Source organism: Asterias amurensis, chromosome 3 (genome assembly GCF_032118995.1).
Source record: "Asterias amurensis chromosome 3, ASM3211899v1".
Classification (NCBI taxonomy): Eukaryota; Metazoa; Echinodermata; class Asteroidea; order Forcipulatida; family Asteriidae; genus Asterias; species Asterias amurensis.
In genome coordinates, this window is record NC_092650.1 from 3,770,383 (window position 1) to 3,789,853 (window position 19,471).

Here is a 19,471-nt window from a genome sequence, read left to right on the forward strand (position 1 = left end):
TAAAATCGCTATGGTTAGAAAGATGTTGTAAAAGTAGAATACAATGATCCACACAAACATGCCTCGAAATTGCGTGGTTTTCTTTTTACCTCGTCGACTAACACGGTCGGCCATTTATGGGAGTCAAATTTTTGACTCCCATAAATGGTCGACCGTGTTAGTTCGCGACATAAAATGAAAACCGTGCATTTTTTAGTGATACTTGTGTGGATCATTGTATTCTACTTTTAAAACATCTTTCCAACCATATCCATTTCATGGCAAACGGTTTCAAACGCTTTTTGAAGACCAACTCGTCCGATCCAAGGCAACGTTTTCCTTTAAGCAAGAACCTAGCTTCTAAAATTTAAGTTTAGTTCAACCATGTATTTTCAGCACATACAAAATCAAATTTGTGAGTATTTTTCACTTAAGTCTTTGAAATGCAACAGTGTAATTCAAGCGAGAAAAGCTTACTTTTTTGTGCTGCTTTAGAACAAGATTTTTTTCTTATGACATGTCTAAAAGTAAGTAATAATTTAAAGGCAGTGGACACTATTGGTAATTATTCAAAATAATTATTAGCATAAAACCTTTCCTGGTAACAATTAACGGGGAGAGGTTGATAGTATAAAACATTGTGAGAAACGGCTCTCTCTGAAGTGACATAGTTTTCGAGAAAGCAGTAATTTTCCACGAATTTGATTTCAAGACCTCAGATTTAGAACTTGAGGTCTCAAAATCAACCATTTAAATCGTACAACTTCGTGTGATAAGGGTGTTTTTTTCTTTCATATTTATTATCTCGCAACTTGGACGACCAATTGAGCTCAAAATTTCACAGGCTTGTTATTTTATGCTTATGTTGAGATACACCAACCGAGAAGACTGGTCTTTGACAATTACCAAGTGTCCAGTGTCTTTAAATAATGTCTGAAGCGTTTTTTTTATTTTATTTTTATTTAAAGAAATTCACGATTAGCCGAATTCTTCACCACTAGTGGTCTTGTTTAATTTTACTTACCTTAATTATTGTTATTTAATGTTTTAAACTTCGACAAGTTGTCATAGTGTTGAATTATTTGCAGATTTTCGTCTTGAAAAAGGACATAAAAATAATTTCTTGGTTGTATTCAGGGTTTTTACTCAATTCAACTTTATAAAATCAATATGGAAATCTTACGCGCTTAGACCGAAAGTATTAAGTATGATGGGAAGGGGGGGGGAGATGTGCAACGCTACGTGTTAAGTCCAATCTGGGCTTCGTATATTATGAAGCCTCCCTTTGATTGTAGATTATTGACATTTGTATGTGTGTGGTTGACCCCACATTTGTATAAAAGCCTCCCTAACCTACAACCCACACCCTAACCCACATCCTAACCCTAGCCTATACCACACCCTAACCCTAGCCATAACCATAACCCACACCGCCGTGCAATATCTGCCATTTTGATGTGTATGGTGGACACAGTACTAAAGATTTGGGTAGATCTGTACATATCCACCCAAACCAAACACTGCTGCAATACCATAAAAAAATATAGTGTCCACCATTTTTTCCAAAAGGCTAATCGAGGTTGTCATGCAGAATTATATAGCTCCTTGTGGCGCTTTCTGTTGCATGGCCATTGGCTGCTGGTTATAGGCCGGTGGTGGCGCTCCAGGTTGGTGCACGTATGGTTGTTGTTGATTGCCAGGGGGCACTACAATCGTCGTGGTTGTGGCTTGTGGACTCTTGCAACAGAGGTGGTAGCACAGGCACACGCAGCAAACACATATGAGGACTGCTGCGACGACGCACCCAACAGCGACAGCCACTATCACCCCCACGCCCCATCCAACATACGCGTTAACTGAAAAAAAAAAGAACATCATGGTAAACATGAATGAATGGGAACGACACTGAGTTATCCTTAAAGGCACTGGACACCTTTGGTTATTGTTAAACACTAAGTATTCTCGCTAAGTGTATCTCAACATATGCATACAAACAAATCTGTGCGAATTTGGACTCATTGGTCATCAAAGTTGCCACAGAAACAGGTAGAAAATCTTGTTGCACAAAGTGTGTGCTTTCAGATGCCTGAAAAGATCTTCAGGCCTGAAGTTTTTTATTCCAGGGGGAAATTACCTTTTTCTCAAAAACTACGTTTCTTCAAAGGTTAAATGGTTAAAGGAACACATTGCCTTGGATCGGTCGAGTTGGTCTTTAAAAAGCGTATGTAACCAATTGTTATAGAATGCATATGATTAGAAAGATATTTTAAAAGTAGAATATAATGATCCACACAAGTATCACTCGAAATTGCGTGGTTTTCCTTTTATCTCGTCGACAAACACGGTCGGCCATTTAATGGGAGTCAAAATTTTGACTCCCATAAATGGCCGACTGTGTTAGTTCGCAAAGTAAAAGGACAACCACGCAATTTCGAGGCAGATGTGTGTGGATCATTGTATTCTACTTTTTAAACATCTTTCTAACCATATGTATTTTATAACAAACGGTTACAAACGCTTTTCAAAGACCAACTCGACCGATCCAAGGCAACGTGTTCCTTTAATACAACCAATTGCTCTCCATGGTTCGTTACCAAGTTTTTATGCTGACGAATCTTTTGAGTAATTACCAATAGTTTACATAGTGCCTTTAAGAGGCACCTTTAAGAGTTACCGCGGTCAAAATAATTCGTTTCGGGGTTTTTTTTTCCAATGAAATGTTGTTATTCTTTAGAACTGTTTTTATGTATAAATGTATTATTTTCCTTGCACGAAAATGTGCAAAATATGCTTACTTCACGGACCCTGTGATTTCAGAGAACCGAGAATAGAAATAGATTCTCCTAAAATGCTATGCAATTGGCGGCAATACTAATTTAGTACCCACTTTCGTTTCCATACAATAAGCGTGCATGTATACATTCCTCCACATTTTGACAATACAACTATTGGGGTAGGCCCCTATCGTGCGTCCGGGAGGGAAAAGAGAACAAAACAGCAAACCTTATAGTGAAGAAAAGGTTTGAGATCAAGATAAGGTCAAAATCATTGTGTTACAAACATGATTATGCATGTAACTGCCAGCCACTTTACAGGGCTTAACACCAAAGAAAAGAGGGCGGGGCTCTGAATCGTAAGTTGCTTTTGCTTTTGCTGTCGATGCTGCGTCCCTGTCGCTGTCACCGTCGTTGTCATTGTAGTCGTCATTGTCTAATAGTATTTGCTATTGCTGTAACTGCTGCTGAATACTGTCGCTGTCGCTGTCTGTCGCTGTCTTTAGCTGCCTGTCGCTGTATGAACCTGTCTATCCCTGTTGCTGTCGCTGTCGCTGTCGCTGCCGTTTTGTTGTTGTTTTCGTTTTGTTCTTATTGTTGTTTTTGTTTTTGTGTTTGTGTCGGGGAGGGGCTCACACTCACAGGAGCGCTCCTGTATGGTCTTATGGACAATAAAACAATTGACCCCACAATCATGTTTTGTTCAACTTCGAGTCTTTAAGGGAATTCTTAGAAAAGGGAATCAGCAATATAGAACATCAATATAATAGCAGGACCCAACAAACCGGATCCGTAGGGTTGTGTGAGCGTGGATTGAGTGTATATGAAGTTTGTGATTATGTTGTTGGACTGACAGCACATCTTTTCCCGCTCAGATATAACTCATATCGTAAGAAATTTCCCTCATAACTACACCATGTTTATCATATTTAAGTCAAATCTTACACAATGTTACGGGGAAAAATTGTTAACTTAGCATTCGAATAGAATTGGAAAAGGCGATGAAATCTCTACACTCATTTTAGATTGACCACATTCAAGCCGTACAATAGATAGGCCTTCATGATAATGCTATTAATTAAAGCCACTGGCACTGGACACCTTTGGTAATTGTCAAAGACCAGTCTTCTCACTTGGTGTATCTCAACATATGTATAAAAATATTAAACCTGTGCAATTTTGACTCAATTGGTGGTCTATAACGAGATAGTAATGCAAGAAAACAAACACTTGTCACACACAATTGGTGTGTGCTTTCTGATGCCTTGAATTCGAGACCTCAGCCAGCTGAGGTCTCGAATTCAATTAAAATATTTTAGTGGAAAATTACTTTCTCGTAAACTACATTACTTCAAAGGGAGCCATTTCTCACAATGTGTTATACTATCAACATCTCTTCATTACTTGTTACCCAGTAAGTTTAATGCTAACAATTATTTTGAGTGATTACCAAACAAGTTAAAACCTGTTTTTGCCTGGGCCAGAAGGACAGATTTTTCATTAAAGCCAATAAATTTTAAATTTGTGATTCATTTCGATACCAAACTATCCAGCAAACCATTTTGCAGTGAATTTTGACATGGTCCTTCGGCAATTCAAATGGCATTGACACACAACTGTTAAAAGCTCTGAACACCAATGGTAATTATTTAAAATAATTGTTTGCATAAAAAACTTACTTGGTTACGAGCAATGGAGAGCAGTTGATGTATAAAACATTGTGAGAAACGGCTCCCTCTGAAGTAAGGTAGTTTTTGAGAAAGGTAATTTCTCATTCAAATAATAAAAGTCTTCAAGGCTTCAGCCTTCATAAGGCATCTGAAAGCCCACACATTTGTGCATCAAGGGTGTTTTAATTATTATTATTATTATTATTATTATTATTATTATTATTATTATTATTATTATTATTATTATTATTATTATTATTATTATTATTATTATTATTATTATTATTATTATTATTATTATTATTATTATTATTATTATTATTATTATTATTATTATTATTATTATTATTATTATTATTATTATTATTATTATTATTATTATTATTATTATTATTATTATTATTATTATTATTATTATTATTATTATTATTATTATTATTATTATTATTATTATTATTATTATTATTATTATTATTATTATTATTATTATTATTATTATTATTATTATTATTATTATTATTATTATTATTATTATTATTATTATTATTATTATTATTATTATTATTATTATTATTATTATTATTATTATTATTATTATTATTATTATTATTATTATTATTATTATTATTATTATTATTATTATTATTATTATTATTATTATTATTATTATTATTATTATTATTATTATTATTATTATTATTATTATTATTATTATTATTATTATTATTATTATTATTATTATTATTATTATTATTATTATTATTATTATTATTATTATTATTATTATTATTATTATTATTATTATTATTATTATTATTATTATTATTATTATTATCATTATCATTATCATTATCATTATCATTATCATTATCATTATCATTATCATTATCATTATCATTATCATTATCATTATCATTATCATTATCATTATCATTATCATTATTATTATTATTATTATTATTATTATTATTATTATTATTATTATTATTATTATTATTATTATTATTATTATTATTATTATTATTATTATTATTATTATTATTATTATTATTATTATTATTATTATTATTATTATTATTATTATTATTATTATTATTATTATTATTATTATCATCATGTTTTTGTTTGATATTTTATGCATAGTTGGGACACACCAAGTGAGAATACTGGTATTTGACGATTACCCAAAGTGTCCAGTGCCTTTAAGTGAGAGCATTGACGTTATACACAGACATTTTGCCTTATAAAAAAAACATCAAAATTAATATTAAATGATTTTTTTTTTAAGTTGACCAGTATAGTGCCAACTTATTGACAGATTCGTTATTCTCCGTAGGCACTTCTACGAAAATGCCACTGTCGTAGTGCTTTTCAATTGGGAACTGTTTTTCTAAATCGATTATCCTTCAAAAAAGTTAGGAACATTTATTTTAAGGATGGCAGTTCTAAAGTGGAGAAACATTTGCTCTCCGTGCATCCCCAATAAACGAAAAAATGCCCCGATGGATGCAAAAAGACTTACTGTCATCAGTTGTTATACCCATGACACACTCCAGCTGGATCCCCATCAGAATCACAATGCATAACAGACCACGCTTAACTTTCGACTCCATCATGTTCAAATATTCTGCCTCTCGACGAAAGACTACTTTTCCTATAACTTCTCTACAGTCGTGGGTTCGCACAGGCACGTTGTTGCTTACTTCAGTCCGGCCGTTAAAAGAGCGAGCAGAACTTTTCCAGTTCAGTGTATAACTGCGGTTCAAGTAGTCGATTTCTCATCACATGAGCCACTTCCTTGTGATGAGAAATAACAGGCCCCGCACGTTCGGTAGGCACATTGTTAACCCCTTGTGCACTAGTGCATGCACCACCACACCACACACCTATTATATTATACTTTCAGAATGAAAAGAAAAATTTAAAGAGATTGTTATAACCTTATTTTTTAAGGAATCGCTCAGACCAGTTATTATTTTATTTGTATAGTTAAATTTTGTTGCATTTGTTGTTTGTTCATTTATAACAAATCTTCAGACATTAAATATCCATTTCAAGCAACTTGGTTTTTAATACTCGGAGATCCAAGACTCCCGAAATACTATTTATCGAAAACAAAACTACAGTCTGCTTTCAAATCTTACGAGACAGCTTTATTAAAAAAAAAGTACTATTCGCGAGTCAATGTATATCACAAGAGGGCGACAAACCAAAACTAGCAAGGCTTGACCACACTATTTTACCAGAACAGATTCCAAAGAACTAACTGCCGCATTTCAAAAATGCATTTGACTGCTTTCAGGTGAGCATGAGCTGATCGAGACCTGTAAAAGAACATTCTTGTATCTCATTTGTCTTTAAAATGGTGTTAAGTGCACTTGATTACTCTTAGAAATGAAAGGTTGATTATAAGGCAAGTCAACATGCTGATAACTTGCTTCACAAAATACAAATCCCAGAAAGCATTGTAAACAAAGTTTGGTACTTGTAAAATTTACATTTTGTAAAATGTTCAAGCAAATTACGTCCTCTCTTAAATTTTGGTACTCTTCAATTATTTTGTTGGTTGAAACTGGGATCGATATCGGAAGGGTCCGCTCGTCCCCACCTGTGTTGAGGCGCTGTATCGAGCGAATCAAAGGGTAGCGAGGGTGGTTTGCATGCAGCAACCTCGTTGAAAGTGGTGCACGATCTCGCTGAGTCATGTTTCGCCTTGCTTCGCTCGGTCGGCCTCATCACCGGTCTCATCCACGAACCGTCATGCTCGGTTGCAATCCCTGGAAGCAAAACCTTGGGGCAAGTTTGCAGGGCGCCCTCTCGTGAATCATCCCAGTCTTGATTTATCTTCCCCTTATTATGAAACTGCGTAATCCCGATTTAAGGCCGTTTTGACGGGCAAAACTTGTCTATAATGCTGTAGTAAACACATTATATGCGAATTAGCGTACTATGCACATTGTACTTGTGTGTATTTATATGTGCACATTGTACAATTTAATGTTTATTGCAGGTGTGTCAGGAGATTTGGTCCCCTCAAAGATTCGGTTCCCCCATAATGGCAAACGATGTATACAAACTTCTTCTGGTAGCGCCCTCTTTTGAACCCTCCTCCCATGGGGGGACAGAATCTCTGGGGACAGATTTCCCTCGTACACCGGGTGTAAGGGCCTTGTCACATCACACGATGCAACTTTTACATGCAACTTGGAGGCAACCAACTGCAGTGCATGCTTCGGGACCACTTTGGTGGCACATGACACACTTTTTGAACATTGTCTTACGATCAACAAGAAAAAGACGTGAACATTGAAATGTGAATGTCTTTCCTTCTTGGAGATTGCCTGGAACTGGTTGCTTGTAAATTGCCTCGTGTGACATGGCCCTTAGGCTACTTTTGGTAATCACTTCACAAACTAATTACCACCAAAACTTACTTGGAAAGAGCACTAATAAAGAGCTGTTGATATTAAAAACATTGTCAGAAACGACCCCTTTGAAAGCAATGAGGTATGTGGCGTTATTCACCAACCTCTAAGTATGACGTCAGATGTTCAGGCTAAGTAATGTAAATGGAAAAATGCGTCATGGGTGCCACAAGCGGGCGCTCAATCACCATCACCGTGTGGTGAGCCGTCCACCGAAATCACCAATTTTTAAATCACCAATGCTATGAGTACATTAACATTCAACCGATTTGTTTAAAGGTTATCACTCCTTGTGCTGCCTCATAAATAGTTACTAATTATGCTTTTTAAACAAGAATCTATAGCGTTTAAAATTTCAGTTTAGTTCAACCATGTGTTTGCAGCGCACACACACAATAAAACTTGTGAGTATTTTCCACTACAGTCTTTGAAATGCAACAGTGTAATTCAAGTGCGAAAAAGTAATTACTTTTTGTGCTGCTTTAGATTAAGATAGTTTCCTTATGAGATGTCTAAAAATTATAAGGACAAGTTTTAGATTCTGTTCGAACCTTTTATTTTATTCTATTTTTTAAAAAGAAATTCACGATAAGCCGAATTCTTCACCACCATTGCTTTTAGCATACTATCTAGTAGTCTTGTTTAACTTTATTTACCATATTGTTATTTAATGTTATTAAACTTCGAAAATTTGTCATGATGTTGAATTATTTGCAGATGTTTGTGTTGAGTTTTCTTTTCTTAATTCAACTTTATAAATCCGACACACATACACCGATAGTCTTAATGTGAACTATGCATGAGGGATATGCAACATAGCCTACGTATTAAGCCCAACGTGTTAAGCTTCCCTATGATTGTAGATTCTTTATCGACTTGATGTGTTTGGTGGACCCATCCAGCCCCCTGTTTACGTATGAAGCCTCCCTCACCTTACCCTAGCCCTAACCCACACCCTAACCCTAACCATAACATGATTATAGCCCTAACCAGCACCGCTAGTCACGGAACCATTGGCCATTATGAAGTCTATGACGGACACATTACAATAACACTTGGATTTGGGTAAATCTGATCACATCCACCCAAACCAAAAAGTGCAATACCATACAGTGTCCACCATTTTTTCAAAAGGCTAATCGAAACGTGAGGTTGTCGTGCAGAATTACATAGCTCCTTGTGCCGGAGACTGTTGCATGGCCATTGGCTGCTGGTTATAGGCCGGTGGTGGCGCTCCAGGTTGGTAAACGTATGGTTGTTGTTGATTGCCAGGGGGCACTACAATCGTCGTGGTTGTGGCTTGTGGACTCTTGCAACAGAGGTGGTAGCACAGGCACACGCAGCAAACACATATGAGGACTGCTGCGACGACGCACCCAATAACGACAGCAACTATCACTCCCACGCCCCATCCAAGATACAGATCAACTGGAAAAAATAACATCAGAGAACAAAATAATGGTAAACATGAATGAATGGGAACGACACTGAGTTATCCCTAAATGCACTGGACACCTTTGGTTACTGTTAAACGCTAAGTATTCTCGCTAGGTGCATCTCAACATATTATGCATAAAAAAAAAAATCTGTGCGAATTTTGTTGACTCATTTGGTCATCATCAAAGTTGCCAGAGAAACAGGTAGAAACCCTTGTTGCACAAAGTGTGTACTTTCAGATACCTGAAAAGATCTTCAGGCCTGAAAATTTTTATTCCAGGGGAAATAACCTTTTTCTCAAAAACTACGTTTCTTCAGAGGGAGCCGTTTCTCTCAATGTTTAATACAACCAACTGGTCTCCATGGTTCGTTACCAAGTTTTTATGCTGACGAATCTTTTGAGTAATAACCAATAATGCACATTAAAGGCACCGCGGTCAAAATAACTCAGTTTTGTATTACACACTAATTTGCCAATGGTTAGGTATAGTTTCCTCATGTAAAATGTCTTCAACCTCACGCTAAAGCGGTTTAAAATGACACTGTATTTGATACCATTCAAGTGCATTTTTGTGTCAAAATCCCAGACGCTTGATGGCGTCTTATTCCAAGATGTGTGGTATGCATGTCAAACTAAACCAGAATGTCACATTGATTAATTTTTACCAATTTGTATCAGCGTTAGACTGACTGAACAAGTCTAGACAAAGTACTGAGACTCAGTAGCCTACTAAGTGCAATAAAGAGATCTGATGCTATCGTTGCGGTGGTCCCCCCCCCCCCAATGAAATGTTGTTACTCTTTAGAACGGTTTTTTATGTATAAATGTACTATTTTCCTTGCACGAAAATGTGCAAAGATGCTTCTTCACGGACCCTGTGATTTCAGAGAACCGAGAATAGAAATAGATTCTCCTAAAATGCTATGCAATTGGCGGCAATACTAATTTTATACCCACTTTCGTTTCCATACAATAATCGGGCATGTATACATTCCTCCACATTTTGACAATACAACTAAGGGGTAGGCCCCTATCGTGCGTCCGGAAGGGAAAAGAGAACAAAACAGCAAACCTTAAAGTGAAGAAAAGGTTTGAGATCAAGATGAGGTCAAAATCTTCATTGCTTGTTACCAAGTAAGTTTTAATGCTAACAATTATTTTGAGTAGGCTAATTAATTACCAATGGTGTCCGGTGACTTTAACTTGTTGTGCCTGCGCCAGAAGGACAGATTTCTCATTTGAGTCAATGAGTTTAAATTAGGGATGCGTTTTGATACCAAACTATCCAGCAAACCATTTTGCAGTGAATTTTGACATGGTCCTTTGGCAATTTAAATGGCATTGACACACAACTGTTAAAAGCACTGGACACCAATGGTAATTGTTTAAAATAATTGTTTGCATACAAAAATTACTTGGTTACGAGCAATGGAGAGCAGTTGATGTATAAAACATTGTGAGAAACGGCTCCCTCTGAAGTAAGGTAGTTTTTGAGAAAGGTAATTTCTCATTCAAATAATAAAAGTCTTCAAGGCTTCAGCCTTCATAAGGCATCTGAAAGCCCACACATTTGTGCATCAAGGGTGTTTTTATTATTATTATCATTATGTTTTTGTTTGGTATTTTATGCATAGTTGGGACACACCAAGTGAGAATACTGGTATTTGACGATTACCCAAAGTGTCCAGTGCCTTTAAGTGAGAGCATTGACGTTATACACAGACATTTTGCCTTATAAAAAAAACATCAAAATTAATATTAAATGATTTTTTTTTTAAGTTGACCAGTATAGTGCCAACTTATTGACAGATTCGTTATTCTCCGTAGGCACTTCTACGAAAATGCCACTGTCGTAGTGCTTTTCAATTGGGAACTGTTTTTCTAAATAGATTATCCTTCAAAAAAGTTAGGAACATTAATTTTAAGGATGGCAGTTCTAAAGTGGAGAAACATTTGCTCTCCGTGCATCCCCAATAAACGAAAAAATGCCCCGATGGATGCAAAAAGACTTAACTGTCATCAGTTGTTATACCCATGACACACTCCAGCTGGATCCCCATCAGAATCCCAATGCATAACAGACCACGCTTAACTTTCGACTCCATCATGTTCAAATATTCTGCCTCTCGACGAAAGACTACTTTTCCTATAACTTCTCTACAGTCGTGGGTTCGCACAGGCACGTTGTTGCTTACTTCAGTCCGGCCGTTAAAAGAGCGAGCAGAACTTTTCCAGTTCAGTGTATAACTGCGGTTCAAGTAGTCGATTTCTCATCACATGAGCCACTTCCTTGTGATGAGAAATAACAGGCCCCGCACGTTCGGTAGGCACATTGTTAACCCCTTGTGCATTAGTGCATGCACCACCACACCACACACCTATTATATTATACTTTCAGAATGAAAAGAAAAATTTAAAGAGATTGTTATAACCTTATTTTTTAAGGAATCGCTCAGACCAGTTATTATTTTATTTGTATAGTTCAATTTTGTTGCATTTGTTGTTTGTTCATTTATAACAAATCTTCAGACATTAAATATCCATTTCAAGCAACTTGGTTTTTAATACTCTGAGATCCAAAGATCCCGAAATACTATTTGTCGAAAACAAAACTACAGTCTGCTTTCAAATCTTACGAGACAGCTTTATTAAAAAAAAAAGTACTATTCGCGAGTCAATGTATATCACAAGAGGGCGACAAACCAAAACTAGCAAGGCTTGACCACACTATTTTACCAGAACAGATTCCAAAGAACTAACTGCCGCATTTCAAAAATGCATTTGACTGCTTTCAGGTGAACATGAGCTGATCGAGACCTGTAAAAGAACATTCTTGTATCTCATTTGTCTTTAAAATGGTGTTAAGTGCACTTGATTACTCTTAGAAATGAAAGGTTGATTATAAGGCAAGTCAACATGCTGATTGCTTGCTTCACAAAGTAAACAAAGTTTGGTACTTGTAGAATTTACATTTTGTTAAATATTCAAGCAAATTACGTCTTCTCTTAAATTTTGGTACTCTTCAATTATTTTGTTGGTTGAAACTGGGATCGATATCGAAAGGGTCCGCTCGTCCCCACCTGTGTTGAGGCGCTGTATCGAGCGAATCAAAGGGGAGCGGTGGTGGTTTGCAGGCAGCAACCTCGTTGAAAGTGGTGCACGATCTCGCTGGGCCATGTTTCGCCTCGCTTCGCTCGGTCGGCCTCATCACCGGTCTCATCCACGAACCGTCATGCTCGGTTGCAACCCCTGGAAGCAAAAACTTGGGGCAAGTTTGCAGGGCGCCCTCTCGTGAATCATCCCAGTCTTGATTTATCTTCCTCTTATTATGAAACTGCGTAATCCCGATTTAAGGCCGTTTTGACGGGCAAAACTTGTCTATAAGGCTGTAGTAAACACATTATATGCGAATTAGCGTACTATGCACATTGTACTTGTGTGTATTTATATGTGCACATTGTACAATTTAATGTTTATTGCAGGTGTGTCAGGAGATTTGGTCCCCTCAAAGATTCGGTTCCCCCATAATGGCAAACGATGTATACAAACTTCTTCTGGTAGCGCCCTCTTTTGAACCCTCCTCCCATGGGGGACAGAATCTCTGGGGACAGATTTCCCTCGTACACCGGGTGTAAGGGCCTTGTCACATCACACGATGCAACTTATACAGGGAACTTGGAGGCAACCAACTGCAGTGCATGCTTCGGGACCACTTTGGTGGCACATGACACATTTTTCGAACATTGTCTTACGATCAACAAGAAAAAGACGTGAACATTGAAATGTGAATGTCTTTCCTTCTTGGAGATTGCCTGGAACTGGTTGCTTGTAAATTGCCTCGTGTGACATGGCCCTTAGGCTACTAATCACTTCACAAACTAATTACCACCAAAACTTACTTGGAAAGAGCACTAATGAAGAGCTGTTGATATTAAAAACATTGTCAGAAACGATCCCTTTGAAAGCAATGAGGTATCTGGCGTTATTCACCAACCTCTAAGTATGACGTCAGATGTTCAGGCTCAGTAATGTAAATTGAAAAACGCGCCACGGGTGTCACAAGCGGGCGCTCAATCACCATCACCGTGTGGTGAGCCGTCCACCGAAATCACCAATTTTTAAATCACCAATGCTATGAGTACATTAACATTCAACCGATTTGTTTAAAGGTTATCACTCCTTGTGCTGCCTCATAAATAGTTACTAATTATGCTTTTTAAACAAGAATCTAGCGTTTAAAATTTCAGTTTAGTTCAACCATGTGTTTGCAGCGCACACACACAATAAAACTTGTGAGTATTTTCCACTACAGTCTTTGAAATGCAACAGTGTAATTCAAGTGCGAAAAAGTAATTACTTTTTGTGCTGCTTTAGATTAAGATAGTTTCCTTATGAGATGTCTAAAAATTATAAGGACAAGTTTTAGATTCTGTTCGAACCTTTTATTTTATTCTATTTTTTAAAAAGAAATTCACGATAAGCCGAATTCTTCACCACCATTGCTTTTAGCATACTATCTAGTGGTCTTGTTTAACTTTATTTACCATATTGTTATTTAATGTTATTAAACTTCGAAAATTTGTCATGATGTTGAATTATTTGCAGATGTTTGTGTTGAGTTTTCTTTTCTTAATTCAACTTTATAAATCCGACACACATACACCGATAGTCTTAATGTGAACTATGCATGAGGGATATGCAACATTGGGCCTACGTATTAAGCCCAACGTGTTAAGCTTCCCTATGATTGTAGATTCTTTATCGACTTGATGTGTTTGGTGGACCCATCCAGCCCCCTGTTTACGTATGAAGCCTCCCTCACCTTACCCTAGCCCTAACCCACACCCTAACCCTAACCATAACATGATTATAGCCCTAACCAGCACCGCTAATCACGGAACCATTGGCCATTATGAAGTCTATGACGGACACATTACAATAACACTAGGATTTGGGTAAATCTGATCACATCCACCCAAACCAAAAAGTGCAATACCATACAGTGTCCACCATTTTTTCAAAAGGCTAATCGAAACGTGAGGTTGTCGTGCAGAATTACATAGCTCCTTGTGCCGGAGACTGTTGCATGGCCATTGGCTGCTGGTTATAGGCCGGTGGTGGCGCTCCAGGTTGGTAAACGTATGGTTGTTGTTGATTGCCAGGGGGCACTACAATCGTCGTGGTTGTGGCTTGTGGACTCTTGCAACAGAGGTGGTAGCACAGGCACACGCAGCAAACACATATGAGGACTGCTGCGACGACGCACCCAATAACGACAGCAACTATCACTCCCACGCCCCATCCAAGATACAGATCAACTGGAAAAAAATAACATCAGAGAACAAAATAATGGTAAACATGAATGAATGGGAACGACACTGAGTTATCCTTAAATGCACTGGACACCTTTGGTTATTGTTAAACGTTAAGTATTCTCGCTAGGTGCATCTCAACATATCATGCATAAAAAAAAAATCTGTGCGAATTTTGTTGACTCAATTGGTCATCATCAAAGTTGCCAGAGAAACAGGTAGAAACCCTTGTTGCACAAATTGTGTACTTTCAGATACCTGAAAAGATCTTCAGGCCTGAAGTTTTTTATTCCAGGGGAAATAACCTTTTTCTCAAAAACTACGTTTCTTCAGAGGGAGCCGTTTCTCTCAATGTTTAATACAACCAACTGGTCTCCATGGTTCGTTACCAAGTTTTTATGCTGACGAATCTTTTGAGTAATAACCAATAATGCACATAAGGCACCGCGGTCAAACTAACTCAGTTTTGTATTACACACTAATTTGCCAATGGTTAGGTATAGTTTCCTCATGTAAAATGTCTTCAACCTCACGCTAAAGCGGTTTAAAATATCACTGTATTTGATACCATTCAAGTGCATTTTTGTGTCAAAATCCCAGACGCTTGATGGCGTCTTATTCCAAGATGTGTGGTATGCATGTCAAACTAAACCAGAATGTCACATTGATTAATTTTTACCAATTTGTATCAGCGTTAGACTGACTGAACAAGTCTAGACAAAGTACTGAGACTCAGTAGCCTAATAAGTGCAATAAAGAGATCTGATGCTATCGTTTCGGTGGTCCCCCCCCCCCAATGAAATGTTGTTATTCTTTAGAACGGTTTTTTATGTATAAATGTACTATTTTCCTTGCACGAAAATGTGCAAAGATGCTTCTTCACGGACCCTGTGATTTCAGATAACCGAGAATAGAAATAGATTCTCCTAAAATGCTATGCAATTGGCGGCAATATTAATTTTATACCCACTTTCGTTTCCATACAATAAGCGGGCATGTATACATTCCTCCACATTTTGACAATACAACTAAGGGGTAGGCCCCTATATCGTGCGTCCGGGAGGGAAAAGAGAACAAAACAGCAAACCTTAAAGTGAAGAAAAGGTTTGAGATCAAGATGAGGTCAAAATCTTCATTGCTTGTTATACCAAGTAAGTTTTAATGCTAACAATTATTTTGAGTAGGCTAATTAATTACCAATGGTGTCCGGTGACTTTAACTTGTTGTGCCTGCGCCAGAAGGACAGATTTCTCATTTGAGTCAATGAGTTTAAATTAGGGATGCGTTTTGATACCAAACTATCCAGCAAACCATTTTGCAGTGAATTTTGACATGGTCCTTTGGCAATTTAAATGGCATTGACACACAACTGTTAAAAGCACTGGACACCAATGGTAATTGTTTAAAATAATTGTTTGCATACAAAAATTACTTGGTTACGAGCAATGGAGAGCAGTTGATGTATAAAACATTGTGAGAAACGGCTCCCTCTGAAGTAAGGTAGTTTGTGAGAAAGGTAATTTCTCATTCAAATAATAAAAGATAATTCAGGGCTTCAGCCTTCATAAGGCATCTAAAGGCCCACACATTTGTGCATCAAGGGTGTTCTAATTATTATTATCATCATTTTTTTGTTTGATATTTTATGCATAGTTGGGACACACCAAGTGAGAATACTAGTATTTGACGATTAATACCCAAAGTGTCCAGTGCCTTTAAATGAGAGCATTGACGTTATACACAGACATTTTGCCTTATAAAAAAAAACATCAAAATTAATATTAAATGATTTTTTTTTTAAGTTGACCAATACAGTGCCAGCTTATTGACAGATGCGTTTTTCTCCGTACGCACTACTACGAAAATGCCACTGTCGTAGTGCTTTTCAATTAGGAACTGTTTTTCTAAATCGATTATCCTTCAAAAAAGTTAGGAACATTTATTTTAAGGATGGCAGTTCTAAAGTGGAGAAACATTTGCTCTCCGTGCATCCCCATGAAACGAAAAAATGCCCCGCTGGAGTCAAAAAGACTTACCGTCAGTAACTGTTGTTATACCCATGGCACAATCCAGCTGGATCCCCATCAGAATCCCAATGCATAACAGACCACGCTTAACTTTCGACTCCATCATGTTCAAATATTCTGCCTCTCGACGAAAGACTACTTTTCCTATAACTTCTCTACAGTCGTGGGTTCGCACAGGCACGTTGTTGCTTACTTCAGTCCGGCCGTTAAAAGAGCGAGTAGAACTTTTACAGTTCAGTATATAACTGCGGTTCAAGTAGTCGATTTCTCATCACATGAGCCACTACCTTGTGATGAGAAATAACGGGCCCCGCACGTTCGGTAGTCACATTGTTAACCCCTTGTGCATTAGTGCATGCACCACCACACCACACACCTATTATATTATACTTTCAGAATGAAAAGAAAAATTTCAAGAGATTGTTATTACGTTATTTTTTAAGGAATCGCTCGATTGTTGTGCGGAGATCAAATTTATGTTGTAGATTGGTTCTCAATCTTTGATTGTCATACCAGTATCCCCTTTGTACTTTTTGTGTCAGAAAGTAAACTGTGATCCTCAAACAGACCAGTTATTATTTTATTTGTATAGTTCAATTTTGTTGCATTTGTTGTTTGTTCATTTATAACAAATCTTCAGACATTAAATACCCATTTCAAGCAACTTGGTTTTTAATACTCTGAGATCCAAGACTCCCGAAATACTATTTATCGAAAACAAAACTACAGTCTGCTTTCAAATCTTACGAGACAGCTTTATTTAAAAAAAAGTACTATTCGCGAGTCAATGTATATCACAAGAGGGCGACAAACCAAAACTAGCAAGGCTTGACCACACTATTTTACCAGAACAGATTCCAAAGAACTAACTGCCGCATTTCAAAAATGCATTTGACTGCTTTCAGGTGAACATGAGCTGATCGAGACCTGTAAAAGAACATTCTTGTATCTCATTTGTCTTTAAAATGGTGTTAAGTGCACTTGATTACTCTTAGAAATGAAAGGTTGATTATAAGGCAAGTCAACATGCTGATTGCTTGCTTCACAAAGTAAACAAAGTTTGGTACTTGTAGAATTTACATTTTGTAAAATGTTCAAGCAAATTACGTCCTCTCTTAAATTTTGGTACTCTTCAATTATTTTGTTGGTTGAAACTGGGATCGATATCGAAAGGGTCCGCTCGTCCCCACCTGTGTTGAGGCGCTGTATCGAGCGAATCAAAGGGGAGCGGTGGTGGTTTGCAGGCAGCAACCTCGTTGAAAGTGGTGCACGATCTCGCTGGGCCATGTTTCGCCTTGCTTCGCTCGGTCGGCCTCATCACCGGTCTCATCCACGAACCGTCATGCTCGGTTGCAACCCCTGGAAGCAAAAACTTGGGGCAAGTTTGCAGGGCGCCCTCTCGTGAATCATCCCAGTCTGGATTTATCTTCCTCTTATTATGAAACTGCGTAATCCCGATTTAAGGCCGTTTTGACGGGCAAAACTTGTCTATAAGGCTGTAGTAAACACATTATATGCGAATTAGCGTACTATGCACATTGTACTTGTGTGTATTTATATGTGCACATTGTACAATTTAATGTTTATTGCAGGTGTGTCAGGAGATTTGGTCCCCTCAAAGATTCGGTTCCCCCATAATGGCAAACGATGAATACAAACTTCTTCTGGTAGCGCCCTCTTTTGAATCCTCCTCCCATGGGGGGGACAGAATCTCTGGGGACAGATTTCCCTCGTACACCGGGTGTTAGGGCCTTGTCACATCACACGATGCAACTTATACAGGGAACTTGGAGGCAACCAACTGCAGTGCATGCTTCGGGACCACTTTGGTGGCACATGACACATTTTTCGAACATTGTCTTACGATCAACAAGAAAAAGACGTGAACATTGAAATGTGAATGTCTTTCCTTCTTGGAGATTGCCTGGAACTGGTTGCTTGTAAATTGCCTCGTGTGACATGGCCCTTAGGCTACTTTTGGTAATCACTTCACAAACTAATTACCACCAAAACTTACTTGGAAAGAGCACTAATAAAGAGCTGTTGATATTAAAAACATAGTCAGAAACGACCCCTTTGAAGCAATGAGGTATCTGGCGTTATTCACCAACCTCTAAGTATGACGTGAGATGTTCAGGCTAAGTAATGTAAATTGAAAAACGCGCCACGGGTGTCACAAGCGGGCGCTCAATCACCATCACCGTGTGGTGAGCCGTCCACCGAAATAAGTTCTTTATGTCTGTGGAGCCGTCGAGGGGCGCGGTCTCACGCATGCGCCTTTAAGCTTGAACTGCCCTGCCTGTGCTTCTCTAAAAAAAAAAAAAAGTTTCGTCCATTGAAACGACATCGAATAAGACATGATCACACAGAAGAACAATAACTCACAAAAGACTTATATCAATTTTTGTTAAATCCGGTGCCTTAAAATGATCTAGAGAGCCTTAATACTTTGGTACTTGACAAACTCCCTCACGGGTATATTATAAACTCCAAGCTGGCAACGAACAATCTCTCTCATAGTATAAACATTGGATTATTGCCTATAATAATTGTACAAATCAAGAAACTGTGAACCAGTTACTAGACGACACTAATTGCTCGAGTCATTGTGTGATTATGCACATGTCGATCAGTGAGTGATGATGTAATAATTCTGTTAAGCACACGTACGAAATCTGTTCACAGTCAGGCAAATAGTACTATACCCTGCCGTCGATTTCACAAAGAGTTAGGACTCGTCTTATCTCGAGTTAGGACGGGTAACTCGTCCTAACTTCAGTGCAGGGTTGGGACTCGTCCTAAGTCATAAGATTAATGGAGTAATTGCAGAATACTAATATTTATAA

General features: G+C 37.5%; 2 protein-coding genes across 2 annotated transcripts; both read right to left on the reverse strand.

The window, feature by feature from the left end:
- Positions 1 to 239: 239 nt before the first annotated feature.
- LOC139935088 (uncharacterized) lies at positions 240 to 6,221 on the reverse strand. The gene is made up of 2 exons (XM_071929546.1): positions 5,946 to 6,221; positions 240 to 1,835 (listed from the first exon to the last, which is right to left on the reverse strand). The coding sequence occupies exons 1-2, from the start codon at positions 6,037 to 6,039 to the stop codon at positions 1,573 to 1,575; spliced, it is 357 nt and encodes a 118-aa protein (XP_071785647.1). The 5' UTR covers positions 6,040 to 6,221; the 3' UTR covers positions 240 to 1,572.
- A 7,591-nt stretch (positions 6,222 to 13,812) lies between these two features.
- LOC139935381 (uncharacterized) lies at positions 13,813 to 16,823 on the reverse strand. The gene is made up of 2 exons (XM_071929928.1): positions 16,635 to 16,823; positions 13,813 to 14,604 (listed from the first exon to the last, which is right to left on the reverse strand). Exons 1-2 carry the CDS (start codon positions 16,729 to 16,731, stop codon positions 14,342 to 14,344), a joined length of 360 nt encoding a protein of 119 aa, XP_071786029.1. The 5' UTR covers positions 16,732 to 16,823; the 3' UTR covers positions 13,813 to 14,341.
- Between the last annotated feature and the right edge of the window lie 2,648 nt (positions 16,824 to 19,471).

Bases quoted from the DNA above. Each gene is read 5' to 3' on its own strand.
- LOC139935088 (XM_071929546.1), bottom strand. From the start codon at position 6,039: ATGATGGAGTCGAAAGTTAAGCGTGGTCTGTTATGCATTGTGATTCTG. The intron at 1,836-5,945 runs GTAAGTCTTTTT...TTTTTTTTTCAG, and splicing joins GGGTATAACAACTGATGACA to TTAACGCGTATGTTGGATGG.
- LOC139935381 (XM_071929928.1), bottom strand. From the start codon at position 16,731: ATGATGGAGTCGAAAGTTAAGCGTGGTCTGTTATGCATTGGGATTCTG. The intron at 14,605-16,634 runs GTAAGTCTTTTT...ATTTTTTTCCAG, and splicing joins TATAACAACAGTTACTGACG to TTGATCTGTATCTTGGATGG.